This window comes from Pezoporus wallicus, unplaced genomic scaffold (genome assembly GCF_028554395.1).
Source record: "Pezoporus wallicus isolate ANWC-B61680 ecotype Strahan unplaced genomic scaffold, APGP_CSIRO_Pwel_v1 contig_5418, whole genome shotgun sequence".
NCBI classification, from domain to species: Eukaryota; Metazoa; Chordata; class Aves; order Psittaciformes; family Psittacidae; genus Pezoporus; species Pezoporus wallicus.
Window position 1 is genome coordinate 5,485,903 of NW_026640709.1, and position 24,954 is coordinate 5,510,856.

Consider the following 24,954-nt stretch of genomic DNA (forward strand, 5'->3'; position numbering starts at 1 on the left):
AGTTCAGAGGTTAAAATACAGATATTCCTGTTTATGAAGAGCTGTTAGTCTTCCTACTGCTGCATATGTCCTGTAAAGAGATAAAGAGGTTACTGCTGTTAAGGATGTCTGCATTGTTGTCTGAAGATAATTGGATAGCCATTGGAATTCACTGTGACTTGTTTCAAAGTTGGAGAAGCTTGGTAACATGATGCAGAAGGCTATAAAAAATATTGAAAAGGAAGGATAAATGGCTTCATGTGTTTGAACAGTTGAGAACATGGACATATCTTGTGTTTAAAAAAAGAAAAAAAGCATCAGTTCTAGAACAAAATCAAGTTACTACTGTTGAACAGTGCCAGTGGCTTTGTATTGCAACTTTACTCCTGTCCCTTCCTTTTTCATTTACGAACTTTTTGTCTTCAGTGTTTTTTCCAGCTGGCTCTCAGCACTGCTCCTGGCTTTTCAAGCTATGTAAAGAAGACTTTTGGCATGCTTCTTGTCAAATATGTTTTCTTAAAATCTGCTTCATCAATTTGTCATTTCTTTCCTTATCCACATTTACAACTCTTTTTCCCCTAAAGTGTGAAAGTATACAGTCTTTCTGTATAAACTTCTAAGACTGTATGGTATCATAGTGAATGTGTTGAAGCATAGCCTTAAATTATATGTTACAGGATAACTTTCCCTATAATGGGAGGTAAAGGAAAGAAAAGAAAAGAAGAGGATGCGAATGAAGAAAAACCCGAAGAAGCTAAAACACTGATTGTAGAGCCTCATGTCATTCCAAACAGGGGACCATATCCATATAATCAGCCAAAACGGTAATCATTAGATGAGAATTTATTTACAAATGGTAAAACATGCATAGTAGTTAATTTTCAGGAATACATGAAAAGTATTGTTGATCATAAATGAAATGTTACTTGTTTTCATTACCAAAGGAAGATTTGAATATGAGACTCTTTTGTTTCACATTTAAATCAAACTATTCTATTATGATTTCTCTGTTAAAAAATTTCCTTGAAGAACAAGGAGACGTACTGTCTTTTGGTGTTGTGTCAGGACTTCGAATACTAGGAGACTCATACCTAAAGAATTCTACAGCATTCTTGGCAAATGACAAAAACTAAAGACAGACAGCCTTTTAGGTGGGATGATTTTGTTGTCATGTGGACAATATGATTTACTGTCTTGCTTCAAAATTGCAGGTTTATCACATCTATAAAGAAGATAGTTGTAATGTTGGTTTAGCTTATATAAGTTTGCAAGCGTACAGTTCTGGAGAAACATGTAGCCAATTAATTTAAAGCAAACTTGGTAAAAACAATTGCTCTTATCAAAACAGTTGGCAAAATCTGTTAATTCTCTGATCTCGTTTTGCTTTGTTACAGCAATACTATTCAATTTACCCAAACTCAGATTGAAGCTATACGTGCGGGAATGCAACCTGGGCTTACTATGGTAAGAATATTTTTAAGGATTTTATGCTCTTATTTATGTGATTCTGGCTTTAGGCACATGCAGTGAAATACCAGTAATGCCTATTTCTGCAGCCTTGCTGGGGTCACTTCTAGTAATAGTTTCAAAATACAAAAAAAATTACATACAAATGTTGTTTACATACTACAAATGTTGAACATTTATACAAATGTTCAACATCCTCCCATCTTCACAGAATCATACAGAAACATATTTAATGTGTAACTGTATCCTGTGTTTCAGTAGCTGAAGGCTTTCTGCAGCAACTGAGTTTACTTTTTCAGTGGTTGGATTGCTAGTTTTAGACTGCAGAGTTTGTGTGTCTGTCAGTTTTGGCTTGTTTAGATTACTTGCATCATTTTTAGTTTCATCTGTCTCCATTAAAGGAAATGAAATTCATTGAATTGTCTTCAGGGACCTGTTTTCTGCTCTCTTGTGTAATGTGCCATCCTTTTATATCCTACTGAATTTTAGAACTAAGAAGTTACAAACCAAACCAAACCAAAGTGGTGGATTTGTTATGAAAATAATTTCTTATCAGTGAATTTCTGCAAAGGTCTTTAAAATTCACTGCTCTCAGTTAGACTTTGACTACAAGTACCTGTCTCACAATGAAGTGCAGTCTATCCTTGTAGTGACGCAGTGGAATATTTGAATGACTTTTCTCGGATGCTTCTAATTTCTTCTTGACCTATATCGGCAATAATGCTAATTTTTATATTTTGTATTGGTATTCATTAGTATCATGCTCTTCCTTGTCACTTCCTCCTTATGTTTTATGACTCCTTATACTCTTTTCAGCTAGCACACAAAAGATGCAAGTCAAAGGAAAAAATAAACTTCAGTAGAATGGTATTGATTCTTGGCAGTGTTTTTGAGTATATGTTTTCTAGTATAGCACAGCAGAACTTTCTGATTGTTACTAGAATTTCATCTTTAAGGACTATTCAGAAATGAGACATTTTGTGGGTTTTTTGTTGTTTGTTTGTTTTTTTTTTAATGCTGTGAAAATGCCACAGTGATAAATGCTTTAAATTTGGTTATTAAACAGTGTTGGAAGTGGTATTTTGGAATGATTTGAACTGCTGGATTTTACATAATTGGAGCATTTGTCCAAGAATACCCATGCCAATATATAGGAGTATTGTTTTATATCAGTAGTATTGTTAATAGGAGAGAAAACTGGGAAATTTTAAATTACTATTTTGTAGTATATAATTAACATGCAAAGTACTAGAGAGGAGGTCTCCAAGTCCCCTCGTTTTTATTTTTGTCTTATTTAAGTTTTAAATATCATTGCATGCTGTTATTATTATCATGTAATATTTTTTGATCCAATAATGGCCTTCAAATGCAAGTGTATAATAGATTATAAACTACCATCTACCTCACTTTTGGAGGGCTTTAAAGAAGAAAAGTAACTTCCTGTGCATGGTACTCCATAAATACTTGAGAGTTATATAGTTTGGACTTTTTACTAAAACTGCATTTGTTGATGTTTAAAGAAGTTAGAGGTCACAAGGGAAAACAAATGACAAAGTTGGCTTTTTGGTTATGAGGATATCTGAAATTTTTTAATTCCTTTTGGTTTTGGTGGTGTTTTGTTGTTTTTTTTACCTCACCACTATTTTGCAGGCAGAAGAAAGAAGGCAGACTGAGAAAACAGTTACGTGATACAGGCCTATGTTTTATTTTCTTTCATTATGTCATGTATTTCTGTGTAATATTTTTGACAACTACAGTGCTGCTTGCGTTTGAATCCTGTGATCAGTGAGATTCCTTAAAGCAAGTGTGATTTCGTAGCAATTTCTAATTTTTCGTAAAGACATATGAAACCTGCCGTTTTGTGTTTCTTGATGTTGAACAAATTACACTGAGATGCTCTGTAATGCTTTGACACCTTTAAAATGTCTCAGGTGTCAATTTTTTAACATTGGTATAATTGAGCATATAAAAATATTAACTGTCAGTATCACTTCTTGGTCATCAGTTGTACATTTTTGAGGAATATAAAAAGAATGGACTTTCTTTTTTCCCCATGTTCTTTTTATCTGCCTCACCTTATTCCCAGGCTCCCTGCCTCCCAAGTTTCCCCTGTGTGTATTCTGACCTGAGGCTAAACAGCCTTTTTTTCTCTGAGGTCTGTTTTCATGGGTTGCAAAACAGAATAATACTTCAGATGCTGGGTTACTATATTCCTCTTAGGCAGGAATCTGCCTAACTAATCTGAATGAAGTCTTTTATGATACATTGTATTTGTTCTTGAAGTTCACAAAAGGCAGAAATTAATTGCTAGATTACTGTATTCCTCTCAGGCAGGAATCAGCATTAGCTTAAGTCTTTCATGTTGTTTATACATGTTCTTGAAGATCATAGGAGCCAGCAAGCAATTTTACATAAAACAGAAGATATTTTTGTTTGTTGTTGTTAATGTATGATGTCAGTGTCCTGTGAGATTGTTGTGTTTTCTTCCCAGCTGGGTATATTTCTGTATTCTGCGATACCCTGATAAATTGTGTGTTGATTTTTTTTGTTTGTTTGTTTGTTTGTTTTTAATTTATTGTTTTCCTTTGGTTTCAGGTAGTGGGTCCACCTGGTACTGGAAAAACTGATGTAGCAGTTCAGATAATATCCAATCTTTATCATAATTTCCCAGAACAAAGGACTCTGATAGTTACACACTCTAATCAGGTGAAGTGTCAGTCATGTATGAAGTTTTCCTGTAATTAAAATCAAAACCAGTAGGTATTGAGATCAGTACGTTTGGGATTGCAGTTGCTTTTTAACAGTGAAAACTTCCGTTTGCTTGTATGTGGTCTTGCCAATTTCACAATGTGAAATTCATTTTTTTTGAATTTCAGGTTTGTAGTCCTGACTTGAAGTACAAGTGGAGGTTGCTCATATTTATTGTTTGCTTCATAACTTGATGATCCAGTGCTTACAGACTTACTCCTTTGGAATACACTGAATTGGACAGTTGATATTAACCTGTTTAAGGCAGAGGAGAGTTTAAGAACAGTTTATTGAAGAGTTTAAGGCAGGAGATGTAGTGCATCTTAAAGTTGGGTTCAGCAAAATTTACTTATCCATGTGGAATAGTCACAGCACCTGCCAGTCAGTACCAGATCACACTTTTCTCATGTACTGTAAAAGTTGAGTCGTTTAGTTGTGTCACAAAATCCATGCTTGCAAAGTGTGCCTCTTGAGACAATTTATAAAGCTGATAGCTTTAGCAAGTAAATTAATTACAGGATAGAATGAATTTTAAAATTGTTTTAGAAATGTAAAATCAAATTTAATTATTGTAAAGTATGAATACGCAAGAGTTTTGGTAGGCTAATTTCCCTATTACCAAGATTAAGAGCTCTAATTCCAGTATTAACTTCATGTTTTCTTTTACTCCCATTTATTCCAAAATGGGCATTATTTCCTAGCTGGCTTACAAGTAATTATTTAGTTTTCCCCTGCAAGAGCCTCTGAACTTACAAAAACTACCTTTTCTCCTGTTCTTGTCAATCTTTAGGCCTTGAACCAGCTGTTTGAAAAAATCATGGCTCTAGACATTGACGAGCGCCACCTTCTGCGTCTGGGTCATGGAGAAGAGGAATTAGAGACAGAGAAAGATTTCAGCAGGTGAGAAAGGAGGTGCTAATGATAAACTCATTTACGTAAGCATTGTAGCAAGAAGTATGCACTGAATCCATTCTGCCCCCCCTTGTAAACGAGCAGGGAGCTGTGTTTGACAAGTTTTGCCTTTCTTGTAATATTGTTGAATCCCAGTAATGCAGAGTGCACCTGCTTTCAATACAGGGTTAAGTAATTTTGGTTATTATTTAGTGGAGAAACTGTGTTGCCTTTGAGAATCTAAAGGCAGAATCAGACATGTTCACAAACTCAACTGCTTAAGTAAAAGTAGCGCAATATATCTTGGGCCCCTACACACTTTATAGAATTAATCTGTTTTGTGAGAGAAAGGTAGGTTTCTGCATTTGCGAATTTTTTGTACCAATATATCACTTCTACTGGCATGGTGAATATGCCATTAATAACTATAAACATGAAATTAAACTTTCTGGTTTTAATTCTTTAGTGTATTGATTTAATGCAGAGTCACTTATTTCATTGGTAAATAACATGCTTTGGAGAATAAAAATATAAGAAAAGCTATTAATTCTATCAGTCCAAAGGCTTAAGAACCTGTGCTTGTAAATATTAGTATGTTTGTTATGTGTTAGTCCAATTGACGTCAGTAGGATTACGTACATTCATCAATGTAAGCAGGGATATAATGGTCATGCACTGGAAATAACTGTCCAGTACTGGATTATTATAGCAATACTTTGACTTCAAAAGCTGTAGTAAAAATTATATATAGTGACTAGAAACTACCCCCGTATGCATAGTTATGTTTCATTTAGCAAAATGAATAAATAAATGAATAAATAAATACCTTGTGTTTTTTTTTAATAAATTTGAATGCTTTAGCATGCTCAAATTATTCCAGAAATCTGATAGCCAAAATCTTAGTGAAATGATGGCATGGAAGATATTTATTTAGTAATATCCAGAATTTAGTATTCCTGGAACAGAAATGCTTATCATTAAAAAGTTTTCTTTGAGGCACTCTATATTGTCTGTTTTCGTTCTTTTCAAGGTAACTCCAGACTTATGGGACATTACTGCAAGTTCTAAGGGTTCTGGCAGTTTGGGAGGGAGGATGAGGGTTGAGCAAGATGTATGAAGGTGGGCTGCACTACTGTGAGAAGTTTATTTCTCATATGCCTCTTGTTTGTTTTGTTTGTTTGCTTCTGATTTCATATTTTTTCCTGAGTCAGGCTGCTTTGGAGGTCACAATACTGCCTAAAGAATTTCTTCTGCTTGCAAGCATAGTGTTCCTTTTTGCTCCTTCTGCAGGCGCAGCAAAGCAGAACAGGGGTATAAGAATGTAAGGTGGATGGGAGCCGATTAAACTGGTATTGCCACTTAAACACAAAGGGAATCACAGCCAAGGAAACTTCTGTAGCAATGAATGAGGGTGCCATAAAAGGAACATGTTGTGGGAAACGAGAGGACACTGGAAGTGTGAGGGGGGAAAAAAACCCAAACAACCGGTTGCAGTCACTTGTAATTATAATGGATTGGATTTGTTGAAGATGAAAAAAACTATTTAGTGCTCCAAGGATCGTAAACTGTCATAGGTCCAAAGAAACTTGTTTTATTCCAGTTGTCAACAATATCATAGTCAGTTGTTTCTTAGTAAATTCAAATCTCCAGCTTTTAACTACTCTCACCCTTCTAAATAAGACAATAGAACCCATTGTGATTAGCAGGGATTGTGTCTGTTGGGTTTTGCTTTTGTGCTGAAAGCTTATTTTATTGCTAGTAAGCTTAATAAGAACTTAAAAGTTAGCCCTTATTCATGAAAGTGTCGTACTGACATGTTTTTATTTGAGCTTTTAACTATGTATGCATTTTTAAAAGAAAGTGTCCTGTTCCTCTCATTTCTTTAATTTCATCTGTTGGTATACTTTTTTAATCTGTTTTCTTTTTTAGAAAAAGTGATCCATAGATTTTTTGTTGGTTTTGTACTGCTTCTGGGAGGGGGGGAGTGCATGGAATAAGGAAATTGATTTATAAAGAAAAAAAATTGGCCTTGAATTTTGTAAGAGGAGGAAGAATGGAAGGAGTAAGTTACAGACTAGTCATAAAAGTTGTTCAGCAGGCAGCTAGGAGCACAGGGTGTGTCAGGTACGTACGTATCCTATGTGTGGATGGAAACCTGTCTGTTAGGGTGGGCCAGTTGTTATTAGAAATTTTGTATGTTGTCAAAGGAATTCAGCCTTGCCATACTGAAACTCTGAGTATTGATTCTGTTTAGGAAGGTCCATAGACTTGTATAACTTGGTTGTATTTATGTAACGTAGTGGACTGGTAGCTCCTAAACAGTACGCTGTGATACTTTTTCTACTTTACAGATACATCGCAGGAATATTTTATTAACACTTAAGAAGCTTTTGTTGAAGTGATAGGATAAAAAGAACTGTACAGTAATGGCTCTTGTATGGCTTTGTAAATTGTTAGGCCTCAACTGATAGAAATAGTTAGCATGTAGCATATTCTTGGGTTTTGGGACTAGCTAGTAGTTGTGGGTTGTTTTTTTTGAGGGTGCATCGTGTTTGGTGTGTGAGCTCTCATGATACTTGAAATAAACTGGTTTGAATTAGCTACATTTAAATACAAATTATGTTGTTTAATCCGTTTTGTAGGTATGGAAGAGTTAATTATGTGCTGGCTCGAAGACTTGAACTTTTACGGGAAGTTGGACGATTGCAAGAGAGTCTTGGAGTCCCAGGAGATGTTTCTTACACTTGTGAAACAGCTGGCCACTTTTTCTTGTACCAAGTAAGGGCTGAAATCCTTCTACAAAGACTGTATGACCTCAGTGTGTTATGGAACAGTTTGTGAAAATTTGAGTGAATTTTCAAAATTGAGTCTAAAAAAAAAACTAAAGCAAACCGCATTTTCTTCAGTGATTTAAAATACAATAGCAGCTAAAGCTATAATTGCAGCATTAGTTACTTGTATTGCTGTTGTTTTGACGCCTACATGATGACTCGCCAATTAAAGGCTAGCAGTGCTGTTCTTCATGGCTGCTGGCAGAGATGCTAACCTGAAGTTTCTCCTTCAGATGGAAAAATATGTGGTCTGCTTTACATTTTGAACAAGCATTAGAGCAGTTACTTGATGGTCCTGCTTTAGAATGCTTTATGGCATTAAATGCCAGCATGAAATTAGATGCACAGTATAAAAAACACATTTTCTGTATATTGTATATCCGTGATTTTCCTTGCATGTATTTTTCAGTGATATGATCTATATTAGCAGTTGGTGTGGCTTAAACTGATTTATAGACTGGTACTTAGGATCAAATGCATACACGGTGTATGTTTTTACTGAAGTTACTCGGGCTAGCTGTATCGTGGGCCTAAGCCTTAAATGGACATTAGGTGTTGGAGAATTCTAGGAGCACTGGTAGAGCTCGTCTTTTGGTTCAGTTTCCTCCCAGAGGAGTCCCACTTGGTATTTCAACCAAAGTACTGTAAGTGGAGGTAATCAGGAAATTCCTTCTGTACTGGGTTTATGTGCAAGATTTTAATAGCTGTGATCTGCAAGTATAATCTCTGAGAAGAGGCATGGGGCTGCTCAGTGCTGGACACAGCCAGCTCAAATGGACCCACAGCTGGCTGAAACTGAGCCCATCAGTGACACTGGCGATGCCTCTCTAAAAACATCTTTGAGTAAAAGTCAAAAACCACTGTGCAGCACCTGGGGCAGAGAGGGGAGTGTGGGGAGCAACCATATACACCAAGGTCAGAAGGAAAAGGAGGAGCAGGAACAGAGATTCTCCCGTACCTCATGGAGAGGACCATGGCAAAGCAGGTTGCCCCCTTCCAGCCCATGGAGGACTGTGTCGGAGCAGATAGCCACACCGCAGCCAGTGGAGGGCCCCATGCTAGAACAGGTGGATATGCCCTGAAGCTGCAGCCTGTAGAAAGCGCATGTCAGAGCAGTGGAAACGTGTGAGGTGGCAAAGATGCAGTGCTACAAACTTGAGTGACAAAGCCCCATTCCTCCTGCACTGTTCAGAGTGGGGAGGAGGTAGAAGAGTTGGGAATGAAGGAGTAAAATTGAACCTGGGAAGAAAGAGGGGGCGGAGAAGAAAGGTGGTTTTGGTTCTGTATGTTTCTCACCATTGTACTCCACTTGCAATTGGAAACAAATCAGTTTTCCCCAAGTCAAGTCAATGCACCACAGCTTCAAAACCACTGTCCCGATACAAGCTCAAGTGCCAATTTAGACATACCTTGCTTTTGTGATAATTTTTCTTAATATTGTGTGTGCAAGGCTACACCTTGCCAATGACTTTGATATTAAAACATGTCAATATGAAACTTCTGTTTGTCATAGGTAATGTCTCGTTGGGAGGAGTATATCAGCAAAGTCAAAGTTAAGGGTGGAAAAGTGCCAGATGTTACGGATGTCTCCAGTTTCTTTCCTTTTCACCAGTATTTTGCAAATGCTCCTCAACCAGTTTTCAAAGGCAAATCCTATGAAGAAGACATGGAAATTGCTGAAGGGTGTTTTAGACATGTTAAGAAAATATTCACTCAGCTTGAGGTAAGGCATGAAACTGTTAAAGGTAAGTGGATCTGGCTAATCCTATAAAAAACTTTACACAGTTCCAAAATTCTCCTTTGCCCTGTATCCTCCAACGAGTATGTAACTCTAGGCAGCTTTATTAGCTGCTAAGGTGAGAATTTCCACCTTTGGGTAATACTGGCATGTTTCACAACAGGCACAAAAGTCTAATTTGTTTTATTTTGATCTTAGGAAGCAGCCATTCTGGGTGTTCCGTTTTCATTGATAAGGTTACTGGGGTTGGTTTGCCTATCACTGCTCCTCTCATCCTCACAGGGTCTTTGCATTTCCAGTGAGTTGTCTTTAATCAGGTAACCTAGAAGTAACTTAAATGGACTGTCTTCTGTTTTTCCCAGAATTGCTTTAGAGGCTTTTAAAAGTATGGGTAAAGGTGGTCTGTGTATCATTTAGTCATATTAACTTAAATGGTCTTCCAATACTGAATTTGATGTGGTGTTATAGTGGAAAACAAGAAGGTATAGTACAACAGAATTTTGGGGGATTCTGAGGGAGTTCCTCAGAATTGATTGAATAATTGTCTGCAAACTTGTATATGCCCACAGATTGCAGAATTATTTGTGTATTTCAAAGATTGTTTTTTGAAATACTGTGATTTCCAAGTTTAGCATTAAAAATTATTCAAAATGGGATTCCTAGCAGTAGGTACCTTCAGAACTTGTCTATTTATATTAAGAAAGTGGCCAGATACTTGAAGTGAATACATTTTATAAGGAAAATTTTTTTGTATTCTGACTTTCACGATTTTCTTCTCTTGCATAGGAATTCAGAGCATTTGAACTTCTCCGCAGTGGCCTGGATAGATCCAAATACCTGTTGGTGAAAGAAGCAAAAATCATTGCCATGACTTGTACTCATGCTGCTCTGAAACGACACGACCTGGTTGAATTAGGTTTCAAAGTAATGACTTTTTTGTTTTGGTCCCCACCCTCTCTTGTATAAACTTTTTTGTCTGTACTAAATCTAGGCAACTAGGTTATTTTGAGTTGCTTTTTTTGTACTAGTGTGTTTCAATTTTTAATTTTACTGAAGAAAAAAATAAGTAAAAAATAAGATCACTTCTAAGTTACTTATATAAAAAAAAGCTTAATAGTGTAGATGATGATCTGCAGTGATATGACTGAGTAATAAAATAAAGGCAGAAAAAATGGCCCTTATAACTTCACCTAAAAAATGAACGATTTGATGAAAAGGTACTATGATGCAATGCTGTTCTCACTCTGCAGTATTAGCCATAGATATTAATTTAGTACAGACTTGTATGTGACAGTAGCCAACCACCAATAACTTTTAGTATTATTTTTCTCTGATAATGCCCTGTATTGGATCACAAAAGCACTCTTTTTCTGCTTCAGTGCAAGGGTACCAGCATAGTTTGATCTACTGCAGAAAGCTTTTCTGGATGGGTTGTGTGATGTGGGAAGCATGTCGTGATTCAGTCATGGATTCCTTCTGAATGTAAGCCCTGGTTGGTTGGTACAGATAGATCTGCTATTGATGTGGTAGGATTTCACCCTCTGACATTTAGTTTTGGTAATACTGATATTTTGCCTATGAGGTAAAATCCTGCTGTAACTGTTCCACCTGTCAAAAATCAAATAACTAGTTGATGTCTTCTTTTTTCCAGGCTGAATAACTATAAATTTGTATTACTTGCCTGATGGACGTATCTCTTTGTTTCGTTTTTCCCCTCAGTATGACAACATCTTAATGGAAGAGTCTGCTCAGATTCTGGAGATAGAAACCTTTATACCTCTCCTGCTGCAGGTTAGACCTGAATCATAAAATATATTACAAAAAATGTTAAATGAAAGTCTGTGAACAATACAGAATATTTAAAGGAAAATACCTTGTGCAGAAAGTAACCTAGGACTGATACTTGCCATGTGAGTGGACAGCAAGAACTTTCACTTTGTTCTACAAAGTTGTTTATCCTTGGGTTTTGATGATATGGAGTAAGCTAATAGTTCTAGATATATTGGTTTTATTGACTAAATAGTAGGATTAGCAGGCTTTTGTTTTGAAAATAAAGTGAAGATACTTTATGTAAAGTAGTCCTGGCTTTGTTATATTCTTTGTCATTTAATAGTGATTATTTCTGATTGTAAAAATTGTTAAATTTTAAATAAGGGCTATTAAGTATGGGTTTTGTTACCCAAAAGCGTAAGGTTTACATAATTGCTCTGTGTCATCTGTCTGTTTGTGGCGTTTGGTCAGTTTCAGTCAGGATTAAGAGAGAGAGATACCAAGCACAGACAACTTCAAGGAAAACTGGGGCCAGCTAGAGAGGAGACCTTCTAATTGACATTACAACTCCACAGAAAGAAAACAAATGATTATTGGTTCTTTTTTTTCCCAATAATTATACCTTTTATCTGATCAATTGGTAAATATTTAGCCCGGAATAAGCTGCAGCTTGTACTGTGTTTGGAAAGCAAGCAATTAGTAGATAAAGGAATGCAGATATGATACAGTTGAATGAAAGTCTTGCAGCTGGAAAGGTACTGCTAATGCAGGGAAGGAAGGAAGGGAACTGGAGCTAACATGGAACAGGGGATATTTATAGCATAGTCTTTAAGAAGCCAGGTAGCAATAGCTCTGTTACGTAAGGGATTTTTGTAATAGATGGCCAACACTGCTACTTCTGAAGTTGAGTACCTTTCCTTAAAAACGTTTGTGCTGATCATTCTAAGCTCAAGATGCTTGGACTTTCTTGACATTTTTTTTTTTTGCCTCCAGTAAGGATTGTGTGTGGTTGCTTCTAGCAACTCCTCTTTTAAGAGCTAGGGGATTTAATAAGTAAGTAAAATGTGCTTCTTGCTCATCTGTCGCTCTGCTATCTCTGTAATCTGCAGTCATTGTAAGATAAAATTTCACCTCTGGAAGTATGGCCTCCCTCAGGAGCTCTGGGCAAACTGTACCTGTGAATCAGTTTGATGTGTGGAAAGTCAGTAAAACTGAAGACAGTCTACTGTTGATTTGATTCTTACTCTAGTGGCTTTCTGAAAAATATGCAGTCTGCATTTCATATTCTCAAATTAATATTCTCATATTGTAAAATTAAGTTTTGTTTCAGAAGCTTTGCCTGGAGCAGATACTTTCATTGAAAAGCAATAAATAAAGTCTTCTAAGAAAACCACATCCAAGCTTTTTGATTTTCATTCTAAAAGAAAATGTGTATTGAAAAAGGCATGATAGAAATTCCATGAAATACTGGATATATTTGTAATTGTATCTCATAATTTTTCATTTTGCTCTGTTCCAGTGGATATTAGAACACAGTTGCAGGAAAATAACTATGTGCCTAGCACACAAAAAAAATTGCATGTCTAAGTTGCTTTTAAAGCCCAACTCCTGTTCTCAGTTGCTGTTTTAACTCCATAGGTTTTTAGATTTTAGGGATAAAAATGTAGTACTTTACACCTTGATGTGTTTAAAGACTGATGACTTTTGATAATTCTGAGCAGGCAGGCAACTAATTCACCCTATAAACCCCAAATACTGCCTGAACTCTGAACAGGAACACATACTTGCCCATCTCATTTGGGTGTCTGGAGAGCAAACCACTGGAGTGAGGCTTCTCACAAATTGTGACGCAACATTGTACTGCAGTGCTATGTAATGATGAAATTCTGTATGGTTTTTACAGTGGTTTTCATTGATTATGAAATTATTAGACATAGTAAATAAGCATCTTAGAGTGTTTTTTAAATGGTTGAGTGAACATTGAATAACCAGGTGCATCAGGCTGGTGAGGGGAAGTAAGTGTACATGAACAATACATAAGCTGACTGTTTCATCATAGGGTCATATTCTGTGTGTTATTCTGTGATCTTATTTACAATAGCTGTCAAAATAGACCTTGAAAATTGAGGATTGTTTTGTTTCCTTTTTTAACAAAACCTGAAGAGCTAGGCTTACAGAGTAGTACTTGATTTCTTGCACTTACAATTCAGAATAAGAAATTTTTAAAAACAGAGTTCTTTGCAGAGCTCTTTGTGATTGAAATGGCTGATCAGAGAAGAATAATTATATAGACTAATTGGTCTTCTCAAAAGCAGTAGCCTTTTGGGAGGGGATAAAATAAAATCTTTTCCCTTGCCATTGAAAATAATTTCCATCCACTTTCTTAGTAAGGCATCTTTCGGCGTGGTGAGCTGGACAGTCCAGAATTCAGTTTTCATTCTTTACTCTCTTATCAGAGAGGTCTTCATTTCTTTTACACTTCAGGATGGCAAGGAAAGGAACTTTAGTCTTTGTCTTGAGTAGTGCTCCTATTGAGAAAGGGAAATATCACAGAAGTGTATAACAAACATGGCTCTGAATTGTAAAACTTGCAGGTGAAAATTTCAGAATTCCAGTTCTACACATCTGTTCCCCTTTTGTCCCTATGTTACAATGTTCTTCCATGAGTTCTGAAATCGTGAAAGAGAACTCATGGGCTCAGCAGTCATTGCTGAGTTCTGTCAGTATGTAATTTAGGTAGACAAAGGATGATGAGGACCTGGAAAGAGATATACCAAACATACTGAAGAGCATTCAGTCCAAGGGCCAGGGTGGGGATTTAATTAGAGGCTCGTTCTGGTCATGGAAGAGGCCATGTGAGAATTCCAGAGCTAAACAGGGGAAACACATAAACTACAGAGACACTTGAAAGGTTGGCTCAGTTTGTACCTCAGGTACATGAGCACTAAAACTGTTTCAGATGCTGCAGGTAGTTCGTATTTGCTATCTTGGAATAAAAAAAAAAATAAAAGGACTATTGTAGGGTAACACTACTGTGTAGAAATCAGATTTTTTTACTATAACTTCTATGTATTCGTGCTTTTTTCCCCTCCTTTTGTGTTCTGACATGTTAACTTTGACTTTTAAAACAATGCAATATGGCATACTGATATTTCTCTACTATTTTAGTAGATAAACTTACCTGTTGCTTTATAACAAACAGGAGTTTATGTAAAGCACTGCTTCTTTTTCTGGTAGTAGATTAGAAAGAAGCTGTAATAGTCTTTAAAATGACTGCAGCTCAGTGTAGCTTAAGAACAAATATTGAAATTTAGTGCTCAGACTAAGCCAGTTTGACTGCTAATGTGTTGTAATTGAGTACCTCAGTTACAGTGTAACAGTTACAATTCTGTAATTGTTTAATTCTAGAACCCCCAGGATGGATTCAGTCGTTTGAAGCGGTGGATTATGATTGGAGACCATCATCAGCTGCCACCAGTCATTAAGAACATGGCATTTCAAAAATACTCCAACATGGAGCAGTCTCTTTTTACACGATTTGTTCGTGTTGGAGTGCCAACTGTTGATTTGGATGCTCAGGGAAGAGCAAGAGCAAGGTGAGACATACAAAATGTCATGTCTATCCTATAAGAAAATACAAAGATAAAAAGAGAAAAAGTACACATATAATTTTGGAAACTTTATTTTATTGTTAGGACAGGAGTTTGCAAAACTGCTTTGCTGAAATACAATCAGATTTATTTTCCTTTTTTGATAATATAATAGTACTCTGCTATTTTATGAGTACTTTAATGAAAATCATATTTAAAGGAATTTTAGTAGTCAAATTTTGTTGGTTTTTTCTTTACAGCTGAAACTTTTTTAGAAGCTTCCTTTTCTTAACTAATATATTAAATATATTTAAGGCCAAATAAATACATTATTTACTTAGAGTTGTATACATAATATTTCCCTTAAATTCTGCAAAAGAGTTCTTTTCTTGTACTATTTCAGCAGAGCTTCAGCTTTTATTGAAGACAGTCATGTTGTCCACCCAAGAGTGTTAAGCCTTTTTTATATATTTAAAGAGATACAGCATCTCTGTAGTACGATAACTTTTTTTATCCATGTATTTGTCACTTTACTGTGGTAATGTAGATGTTTTATTTATTGTGTAAATTGCATATTTGCGGGGTTGTAGTAAGAAGGTAAAATAAAACCAAAGAGAAAATTACTCCATATAAAATCTTGCTACTCTAAGTTTAGTTTTAAATCCTGATTTTTTTTTTTATTTTCATAAAATGAACAAGAACTTATTTTTTTTTCATGTAGGAATTGTTGGGGGGGTAGAATATTATTTTCTAGTCATGAAAAACAGTTCAGTCTGATTTTAAAAATGCAAATTATAGCTGAGTATGGTGATAAATTAAGTTTATTTTGCCATCTGCTATTTTGCAACATCTCTGCAAATTTCTTAGAGCAGAATTCTATCACTTCATAAACCATTTCATCATCTAGGATTTTTTCCATACCTTCCTATGCTTTGTCATAGGTAGCTTCCCATGAACTAACTGCTACTTTACCTGGTCTGGATTTTGTTGTATGCTTGTGAATGAGGCATTTTGTTTATATTACTGTCTCTATAAATACCAGAGGTGATTCAGAAGTGGGTAGATATCAGTAGCTTCCCTTCATGTCCCATGTTAATATATGGCAGTATACAAAATAAGAAAATTCATTTCTTTTTTGCAGTAAGAAACTTTACAGCAGATAATGCTGAAAATCCTTTTTCTCCTACTCCTTTTTTCTTGTGAAGAAGCATTAATATTCCTTAAGTTTTGTTACCCATGGAAATTCCTACTAGATTTCTTTGCACAATATGTACCCTTCAGCATAAGTCTGATCAAGTAGAACAGTCTCAAGGCTGCGTGTGCTGCACTGAAGTAAAATCTAAAGCTTTCTGTGAGACATAACCAAACAGAGTTTAAAAACTTAATATTGTTGGATAGCTTGTACAAGTGCTTTCATTTATATACGTATAGCTGTCCAGCAAAATTATTTTTTCAATTGAAAACCTGCAGAAACATTAATGTTGAAAGTAATGAGGTGTGTGCATTTGAATTGTGTTGAATGAGTTGAATTGAGGGTTTGTCTCTGTGTGTTTTTGAACAGTTTATGTAACCTTTACAACTGGCGTTACAAGAACCTGGGTAACCTGCCTCATGTGCAGCTTCTGCCAGAGTTCAGAACAGCCAATGCTGGGTTTTTGTACGACTTCCAGCTTATAAATGTGGAAGATTTCAATGGTGTGGGAGAGTCTGAGCCCAATCCTTATTTCTATCAAGTAAGAGAAATGCTACATATATACTTCATTTAACCTAGATATCACATGTTACATCTGCCATGAAGACAATCAAAATACAGTAAATGGATGTTTTAATTCATGTTCTCAGATAATTGAGTCATGTGTGTGCATGATTCTTTTTCTCCTTTTAATGAGTTTTCAGTGTTGAAAATTATATGTTTTGCTTTTTGCTCAAAGTGATTGACTTTGCTTGAGATCTGTGTTTTCTCAGTGTTTTAGGAGGAATGAGATTTGGTGTATAATTCGTTACAAAACATTGTTTTTGGCCTATAGCAAGTTAAATACTGCTGTGATTCAGCTGTACCGCCATGATAGCGTGGTAGCATTTCCCCTGTACATGAAGGATCAAAGATTGAAATTAACATGGAATTAACACCTTAAATTTTGCTTAAAATTGTGAAAAGCAAACAGTGTGCTTTAAGATGATAATACTCATGGTCATTTTTTTCCCCTGTTAAAATCATTGAGTTATGTTTATGTATTTTTTTCAAGATATGTATCTGTATGTTTTGCTTGGGTTCCTCCCACTTTTTTGTTATACAAACTAATGTGCTGTTAGTGAAGAAAACAGTGGTGAGCCATAATCCACTTTATCTTACTTCTAGGTTGAGGGCACAGTTGTTTGGAGGGAAGAGTTTCTTTTTATTTTGTTTTTATGCTATATTTGTTTTTAACACTGTAATGTACAAGTGTTAAAAAGTTGTCCTGTGGAACAGGAATAGCTGGAGTTACTGCCTTAAAAATGAGATTCTGATAATTGAGAGTCTGAGCACTCTGAGTTTAGACCACTCCTGGGCCAAAGAAGACTGGGAACACTCATGGAAGAACACTGACACCTTTATCATTACAGCAGCGATTTCATGAGCAGGCTCTTCTCATGTTTCCTATAGGGTTTTGGGAGGTTTTTGCAGGGGAGAGGGACTTTGGGTTGTTTTTGTGGTCTTGAGGATTGAGAGATACTAGTAGAGTATGTTGGTGGCATTGCATTGTTTTCCATGAGGTAAGATTGCAGCCATGTATTATTTATTTATGAATTTGGGCATTTCTTTCTAGACTTGGAGGATTAAAATTTATAGAATAGTTTTACACCCACAGGTGTTTGATATGCCTGGCAACTGCATTTTCCAACTAATGCAGAGCCCACTTAATAAGAAAAAATAGCCTAGTCAAACATACGCCAAGTAGGGATAAGATTCCCAGTATAAATAGAGCAGGAGTAAATGTCAGTAATTGAGAGCAACTTTTTAACACGAAAGATAATTTTTGTTGACAGAAAACGGATTTAAACAGGCTGTGAATAACTTTAGTCCGGAAGTTTTGTCCTGTTTCAAATAGGCAGTAGAGTGATGCTTTGGGAAAGACATTGTTCATTATCAGTAATGGCACAGAAAAAATTGTGGTATACAAAATGTGAAATAACAACTGGTCATTTGAAATTGAATAGGCTTGGCCTGCAGTAGAAATAATCAGGTTTGATAATCCAGATGTCTGTCTCCTAATTAATAGTCAAAAGGAGTTTAGTTATTCTAGTTCAACTAGTTCTTACTTTCAGCTTACTCAAGAGTGAGTCATTGCAGCTATTTTCAGGCTTACTTGAAATGATGTTGTATTGGTGCTAAGTGTTTTTTAAACCCTTGTATTTCAATGCAGGTATCTGCACATTACCATCTTCTAATACTTTTTAACAAATAATAATTTCACAGTTTTACGTAATGTGGGACTTTGGCATGTGACTTTTTAAGAAGGAAAAAACCAAATACTCCTGTTGATTGAGTTGTGTAATGCAGTTAAGTTGGTAGTTCCTTTTGTATATAAGGCTATAAGTACATAAATAAGTACATATTTAATTTTTAATGTGTAAATATTTAATGATTTAATTTTTAAACAATTACTATTATCTTTAACAATTATTAAACACTTAGAATTTAAACTTGTTGAAATAACTGGGAGCTTCTGGGTAAATACTGGAAAGTGTCAATCAATGACTAACAATAATATTGATGTAGATATTTTCAGCAGTTGTCTCAAAAGGAATCAGAATTAAGTTATTAAACCTATTTGAGGTTCTTTAATCCTTTCTTTGCTCACTTAATAAAAGCCATTTTGAAACATCAGATCTAGAGACATTTTAGCTCTGAGATTTTTCTGATAATGTCATAGGTATTACTCTTTCCAACTTTACAGATTGAGTAATCCCTTCTTTTTTCTTTAAGAATCTTGGTGAAGCTGAGTACATTGTGGCACTCTTCATGTATATGTGCCTGCTTGGTTATCCTGCAGACAGGATAAGCATCCTGACAACATACAATGGACAGAAACATCTGATCCGTGATGTCATTAATCAGCGGTGTGGAAATAATCCACTGATTGGACGGCCAAATAAGGTGACTTTGAAAATATATTGGTCATTGCAGTGATTCTGGTTTGTTTGGTTTTAAATTGTCATATTATACAGCAGGCTAATCTGTGAGATGCACAGATTTCTGTGCAAGTATTCCCTGGTAACTACACATTTATTAACTTACATTCTATGGAATTTTGTAAAGTAGTGCCCTTGTTTCTGCCTGTTTGTAATTTTTCATACAAAGTGAAGTCCATGAAGTTGGAAAAGGTATAGACCACCAGAGACAGAATAACTCTTTTGTCATTTATTTTGTTCTCAAAACCCACAAATCCCCAAACCCACAGCTTTTAACAAGATCCACCCAGAGTAGAAATGCTTTGATAAAACATATGATGGATGACAAATCTGATGAAACAAAAAGTATAGTTGTAAAAATCTGGTGCTAATATGAAGGTTTAAACTCTATAAAACTGATGGCTTTCCACAGTCTTTTGATATTAGCATTCCACTGTTATCTATCTGTGTTGAATAAAAATGTAAAAGAAACAGTATACAGTCAGACAAAAGCTGCTCCCAGCATTTCCCAAAAGGAACAGGCTGATGATTTTTGGTTAGCAGCTAGCTAAAGAGTTAAACCATTTTCTTTTCTCTTCCCATCAGTCCAAAGTTGATATTAAAATTTTGGTGTCACATTTTAATTGAAATGGCAAGATTTAAGCTATGGAGGTTTTTTTCTTGATTTTTGATTCTCTAGGTAACAACTGTGGACAGATTCCAAGGTCAACAAAATGATTATATTCTCCTTTCACTAGTGCGTACCAAAGCTGTAGGCCACCTTAGGTATGTGACAAGATACTCTTGTAATGTCATTAAACCGCGTGTTTTCTGTATCAGAAAGATTGTTTATAATACATTACATAAGAATGTTCAGTTATTTGCATATGTAGTAGAAATGCAGTTTAATACTACGTAATGAATGAAGTTCAGACGTACTTCTTTTTATAACTGTCTGGTACCCTCTTCACAACCACTTTATCCTTTAGTAATGGCTGTTATACTATAATTATATTACTGCTGATAGGCTGAACTTGGTTTCACCCTTGTAGAACGATAGGAACGTAATACTTGTTGAACAAATGCAGGCTTAAATTTTCTCATGGATGCTTTCCTGTAAGTGAGCTTTTAATTTGTTTTTGTATCAGAAGATTTTGATCACTGCAGTCACACAGATCATCTAAGTAGTTAGATGAGTTATCAGACTCATGTTTACTCATTCAGAGATACAGAAATGCTATTGTGATTTGTCAGTGTTAACCTGTAAAGTCTAGGGAAGTAGTAAACGGTGATTTTTTAAATTATTATTATTTTATATCAACCTTTCCTTTTACCAGTGTGTTAAACTGATATACATACATACAAACACAGAGATCTATATAATGTTTCTAGGATTTGGAAGTTATTGAAACAGAATGTAAGGAAAAATACTAAAGACAGAGTAGTATTTTAGCAGATTATTTTATATTTCCTTTATTTAAGGCTTCTGTATACTTCTAGTTATTTTTATTGCAACTATGTCATCAGTAAAAAAGAACATAATTGGGTTTGTTTGTTTTCTGAAGGGATGTCCGACGATTAGTCGTTGCCATGTCAAGAGCTAGGCTTGGGCTTTATATCTTTGCAAGGGTATCACTGTTTCAGAACTGTTTCGAGCTAACTCCAGCTTTCAGCCAACTCACAGCTCGACCGCTTCACCTCCATATCATTCCCACGGAATGTTTTCCAACAGCAAGAAAGGTAGGAACAGCTGCTCTGAATTTTGTGGTCTGTAATGGCAGTGCATGTGTTTGCCCACTTTTAAGTGGGCTATAAGAGGTGGAACTGCCTTCTTTCACAGAATCACAGAACAGTTATGGTTGGAAAGGACCTTAAGATCGTCTAGTTCTTTGCTAAACCAGTGCCTCTTTGATAATTATGTCCCTAGAGTTAGCTGCTGTCATAGTACACACAGGCTGGTTTTAGTTGATTTTTCCACAAAATGTAGTTATCAATATAACTGTGCCTACTTTTTCCTAAATTCTGCCTATGTTAAGTGATTCAATGTTTTTCTCTTCTGAGAAGTAGGTTTTTAGTGTGTTACATAATTTTGGTCTTGTTACAAAATAATCTTACTTCTCAAAAAGACCACAAAGCTAATAATTTCTCATTGAAAGAGGTAAAATTCTGTTTGAGTAATTCAGGATAACCAGTTAATTTATTTTTATTGGCCCAGAATTGCAAAACAGTTTTGTTGCTGAGCTAGGTTCATAAATATAAAAATATTATTTGTAATACTGCATTAGATCTTGAAGGAAAAGGTTTTGTTAAGCATCTAAGCAGAGTAGGATGCTAAATGAGGAAGCAGAAGAAAATCTGCTTTGCTTTATGGAGCTTTAAGGAGTGCCTATATAAAATTCAAATTCAATTACAGATCTTTCCCTGGTCTTAAGTGTTATTGACAAGTCTGGGAAGGAGCCCTTCACTTGAAACTTTGAGGTCCACTGTGCAACAAAGAATGAAGTATGCATAGTAAGTGAGGGTGATCCAGAAGGAGCTGGACTGTGGTGGACAAGTAGGCCAAGTCCTAATCTGATTGTCAGCTATTTGGCCTTTAACATGCTAAATGACTCAAGTCCAAAATGAATTATGGAGTAAGAATCAAAACCCAGCCTTCCCCAGCCCTTGGGCTGCAGTATCATGATTAATCAATTATTAATCTAAAGAGTAAGACACTTAGTGTCTTTCCAAAGAGTTCAGGTTTGTTTGTTTTTTTTTCTTTAAAAAGTATTTTTTAATTTTAGGGGGTTTATGTTTTCTAACATAGTTAAATAACTTTTGAGTAATGGTTGTTTTGCTTTGTTGTCTACTTTTTTTTCCCTTCTTAGAATGGAGAAGGGCCATCTCACCAAGTACATGTTATTAAGAACATGCCACAGATGGCTAACTTTGTGTACAATATGTATATGCACATGATACAAAGTACACACCACTATCAACAGGTAAGGACCTTTTAACTCATGGAAGGTGTGCATTTAAAATAAAATTGATTTCTCGTAAGTGACAGATGCTGTTGAGGTTTGAGTCTGTTCCCCAGTATCAAACTTTCAGATATTAAATTTCTTTTTCTCTGCAGTTCTTACCCAGTGAATCTTGCATTTATTTTTTTTTTCTCTTCTGAGAGGCATAGCTTCAGCCAGATTTGAAGCATTTTGCTACCCAGAAAAAGCCTTTGCCAGGTAGACAGGATACTGACTATTTTGGGGAAGTGCTCTAATTATGTCTGCTGTAAAGAAAAGGGGATAGGGAAAGAGGAGTGACACTACTAAAATCTCATCTTCTTGTAATTGTATATTTTTAAAGTATGAAAGCTCACACTGTTCTGTTAGAAACCCAGCCCTATGACAAGATTTGCCTGGAGTCAGTTTATCTAATATAGTTGGAGATCTTTCAACCATGCAGATTTTATGTGATGAAGCCTCAGCGGACTATGCAGTTGGTCACATTCAGATGCAAATTAATAGCCCTGTCAAAACAGACAAGGTCGTGAAAAGCAGATGGTAGTCTCTAAATTTTACTAAAAGATGGGTTTGCTTGATACCTTAATCAAATATGGACCCAATCCTGTGCTAATACCAGTTATTCTTTTTAGATTTCTTATTTTGTCTATTGCTAGCTAAAATCAGTTACAAAACTGCAGCTTTCCTACTGCGGCAATGAATCACATTCTCCTTGCAGGCAAAGCCAAAAAAGTGAACAAAAAAAAAAAAATAGGAAAAGAAAATGCAGGTATTAAATTTCTTTTAGCCTATATAGTACAACATGGTATTTTTCCTTTTCTTTGACACTGGACTTAAGAGTAGTAGGCACAAAGCACAACATACATCTAACTGAATCACTGAAGAAGTCTTGAGTTTATATCAGGATCATAAAGGATCTTTGGTTTTGAAATACGCTTTTTCTGTGAACAGATGGATTATAAAAAACAGTATGGTAACTTCAGAGTCTATAAAAATGCTTTTCATATCTCTGCTGGTAGTCATAATTGCTTCAAAGATTTGCCTGTGCTTGTCAGAAATTTGTAATATTAGTGTCATCTAATTGAAGATAAGACATCACTGTAATTAAACACTCAATTTGTCATGTGAAGCTAAGTTGCCTTTAAGGAAAACAAAACTGAACAGTCATCCATAGGAGGTTTATTGAGCTTTCGTTTCATTAAAATGCTTCATAGTATTCCAAGGAAATACCCATCCTGTCATTAAATAATGTAAGGCTGCAAGAAGTATGAGGGTTTCTGTACAGCCTGGAATTGTATAGCTGTCATCCATACTCTTCAGCTAACTGTATGCTTGGTATTACTTTTTTTCCAAAATCTGTAATACAGCTACCATTGCTGCTTATAATATTTTGCCAACTAATTTTTGTTTGCAGGCAAAAGACTTCGAATTTATGGATGTACTGTGTGAAAAAATACCTAAGCATTGCTTAAAGTGTTACTGGAACTTGTGTTGTTCCACATTTACAGCTGTCGGTGCAACTCTAAGTACAGATAATGTTCATATAGCATCCTATAAGATGTTTCAATGGGAAATTACTGGAATGATTTGTTGAAAACAGGCTTATTAATGGCCTCAAAAAGCAAGTTAAACATATCTAGGAGTTAGTAATAGATGAGATTACGGTAGGAATGTGATTGTTGCTCCAAGTAGGGATTTACCATAACCCTATTACTTGTCTGGCTGTTTGGGATACTGTGTTTGATAGCCTTTAATTGCAAGTTCTGAGTTTTTAACATCCTCTTTCAGGCAAAAAATATATGTCTAATAAGACTGTTCTGGGGTTTTTTTGTTTTCATATAGGAGTTAAGTGCCTACAGGTGATTAAGGATTCTAGATTGTCTTTGTTGTTCAGTTGTTATCTAATGCAAAATCCTAACTACAAGGTGAACAGTTCAAGCTAAAAAAGGAATATATGCCAAAATAGATGCATTTCTAAGAACTGAAAATCCTTTATTTTTTTAATCATCTAGCATTTACTGCCCCCACCTGCCATGGTTGAAGAACCAGAAACTACTCAAACTCAGGAGTCTGAGATAGAAGATGAAGTGCAAGATATGCAAGAAGATGCAGCAGCAGAAGAAAATAAAGCAGGAGAAGAAATGATAAAGGAAGGAGAATTGAAAGTGGATGAAGTGGATGAACATCGAACAATGCCAGAACACCCTGGAAGAGACAGTGATAGTGGAGACAGTGAACCCGAGAATGAGACTGAAAAGTGATTCACATGATGTTTGTCCTCTACATGTTTTGGTAAACAGATAAGGGAAAAGACATTTAGGAATAAAATTGCTAATTTTACACTGACTTTTTAAAATGTCTGCTTGTGTAGTGTGACCTGTTTGGTATATTTTTCACGTTATGGACAAGCAAAATATTTGGCAAAAGTTCTACTGAGTTCCTATCAATATCAGTAATGTAATTTGTTTGATGGCCTCAAATGATACACAATTTCCAATTTTCTTTTCATAAGCTATTCAGTAAAGATGCTTTTTATACCAGTTTTGAATATTTGACCTTTAATTCAGTCACTGAGTTGTCCATTAAATCTCACTGGTTTAAGTATATTCAATACTAGTCAGACACTCTATAGTTTCCTTAATATTCTGTAATGGAGAATTCCATGTACAGAGCTGTGCTGATATACACTGAGGTGGTATTTTAGGCATAGGCTCAAGTTCAGTAAGATATTTAATAGTATGTCTATGAGACGTGTGAATTACAATGGGACTTTAAAATGTTCAGAAGTT

At 35.5% G+C, this 24,954-nt stretch overlaps 1 protein-coding gene across 1 annotated transcript in view; it reads left to right on the forward strand.

Moving 5' to 3' along the window:
- AQR (aquarius intron-binding spliceosomal factor) overlaps positions 1-24,703 on the forward strand; it is a 49,341-nt gene extending 24,638 nt beyond the window's left edge. Inside the window, exons 21-35 of the mRNA XM_057420019.1 lie at positions 657-803; positions 1,374-1,443; positions 4,042-4,152; positions 4,985-5,094; positions 7,728-7,863; positions 9,430-9,639; positions 10,441-10,578; positions 11,374-11,445; positions 14,833-15,020; positions 16,576-16,747; positions 18,982-19,152; positions 19,867-19,952; positions 20,732-20,906; positions 22,034-22,147; positions 24,178-24,703. Of these exons, the coding sequence (XP_057276002.1) occupies positions 657-803; positions 1,374-1,443; positions 4,042-4,152; positions 4,985-5,094; positions 7,728-7,863; positions 9,430-9,639; positions 10,441-10,578; positions 11,374-11,445; positions 14,833-15,020; positions 16,576-16,747; positions 18,982-19,152; positions 19,867-19,952; positions 20,732-20,906; positions 22,034-22,147; positions 24,178-24,426 (2,149 nt within the window). The 3' untranslated portion in view covers positions 24,427-24,703. The remainder of the gene's footprint in view (positions 1-656; positions 804-1,373; positions 1,444-4,041; positions 4,153-4,984; positions 5,095-7,727; positions 7,864-9,429; positions 9,640-10,440; positions 10,579-11,373; positions 11,446-14,832; positions 15,021-16,575; positions 16,748-18,981; positions 19,153-19,866; positions 19,953-20,731; positions 20,907-22,033; positions 22,148-24,177) is intronic.
- Positions 24,704-24,954: the final 251 nt, after the last annotated feature.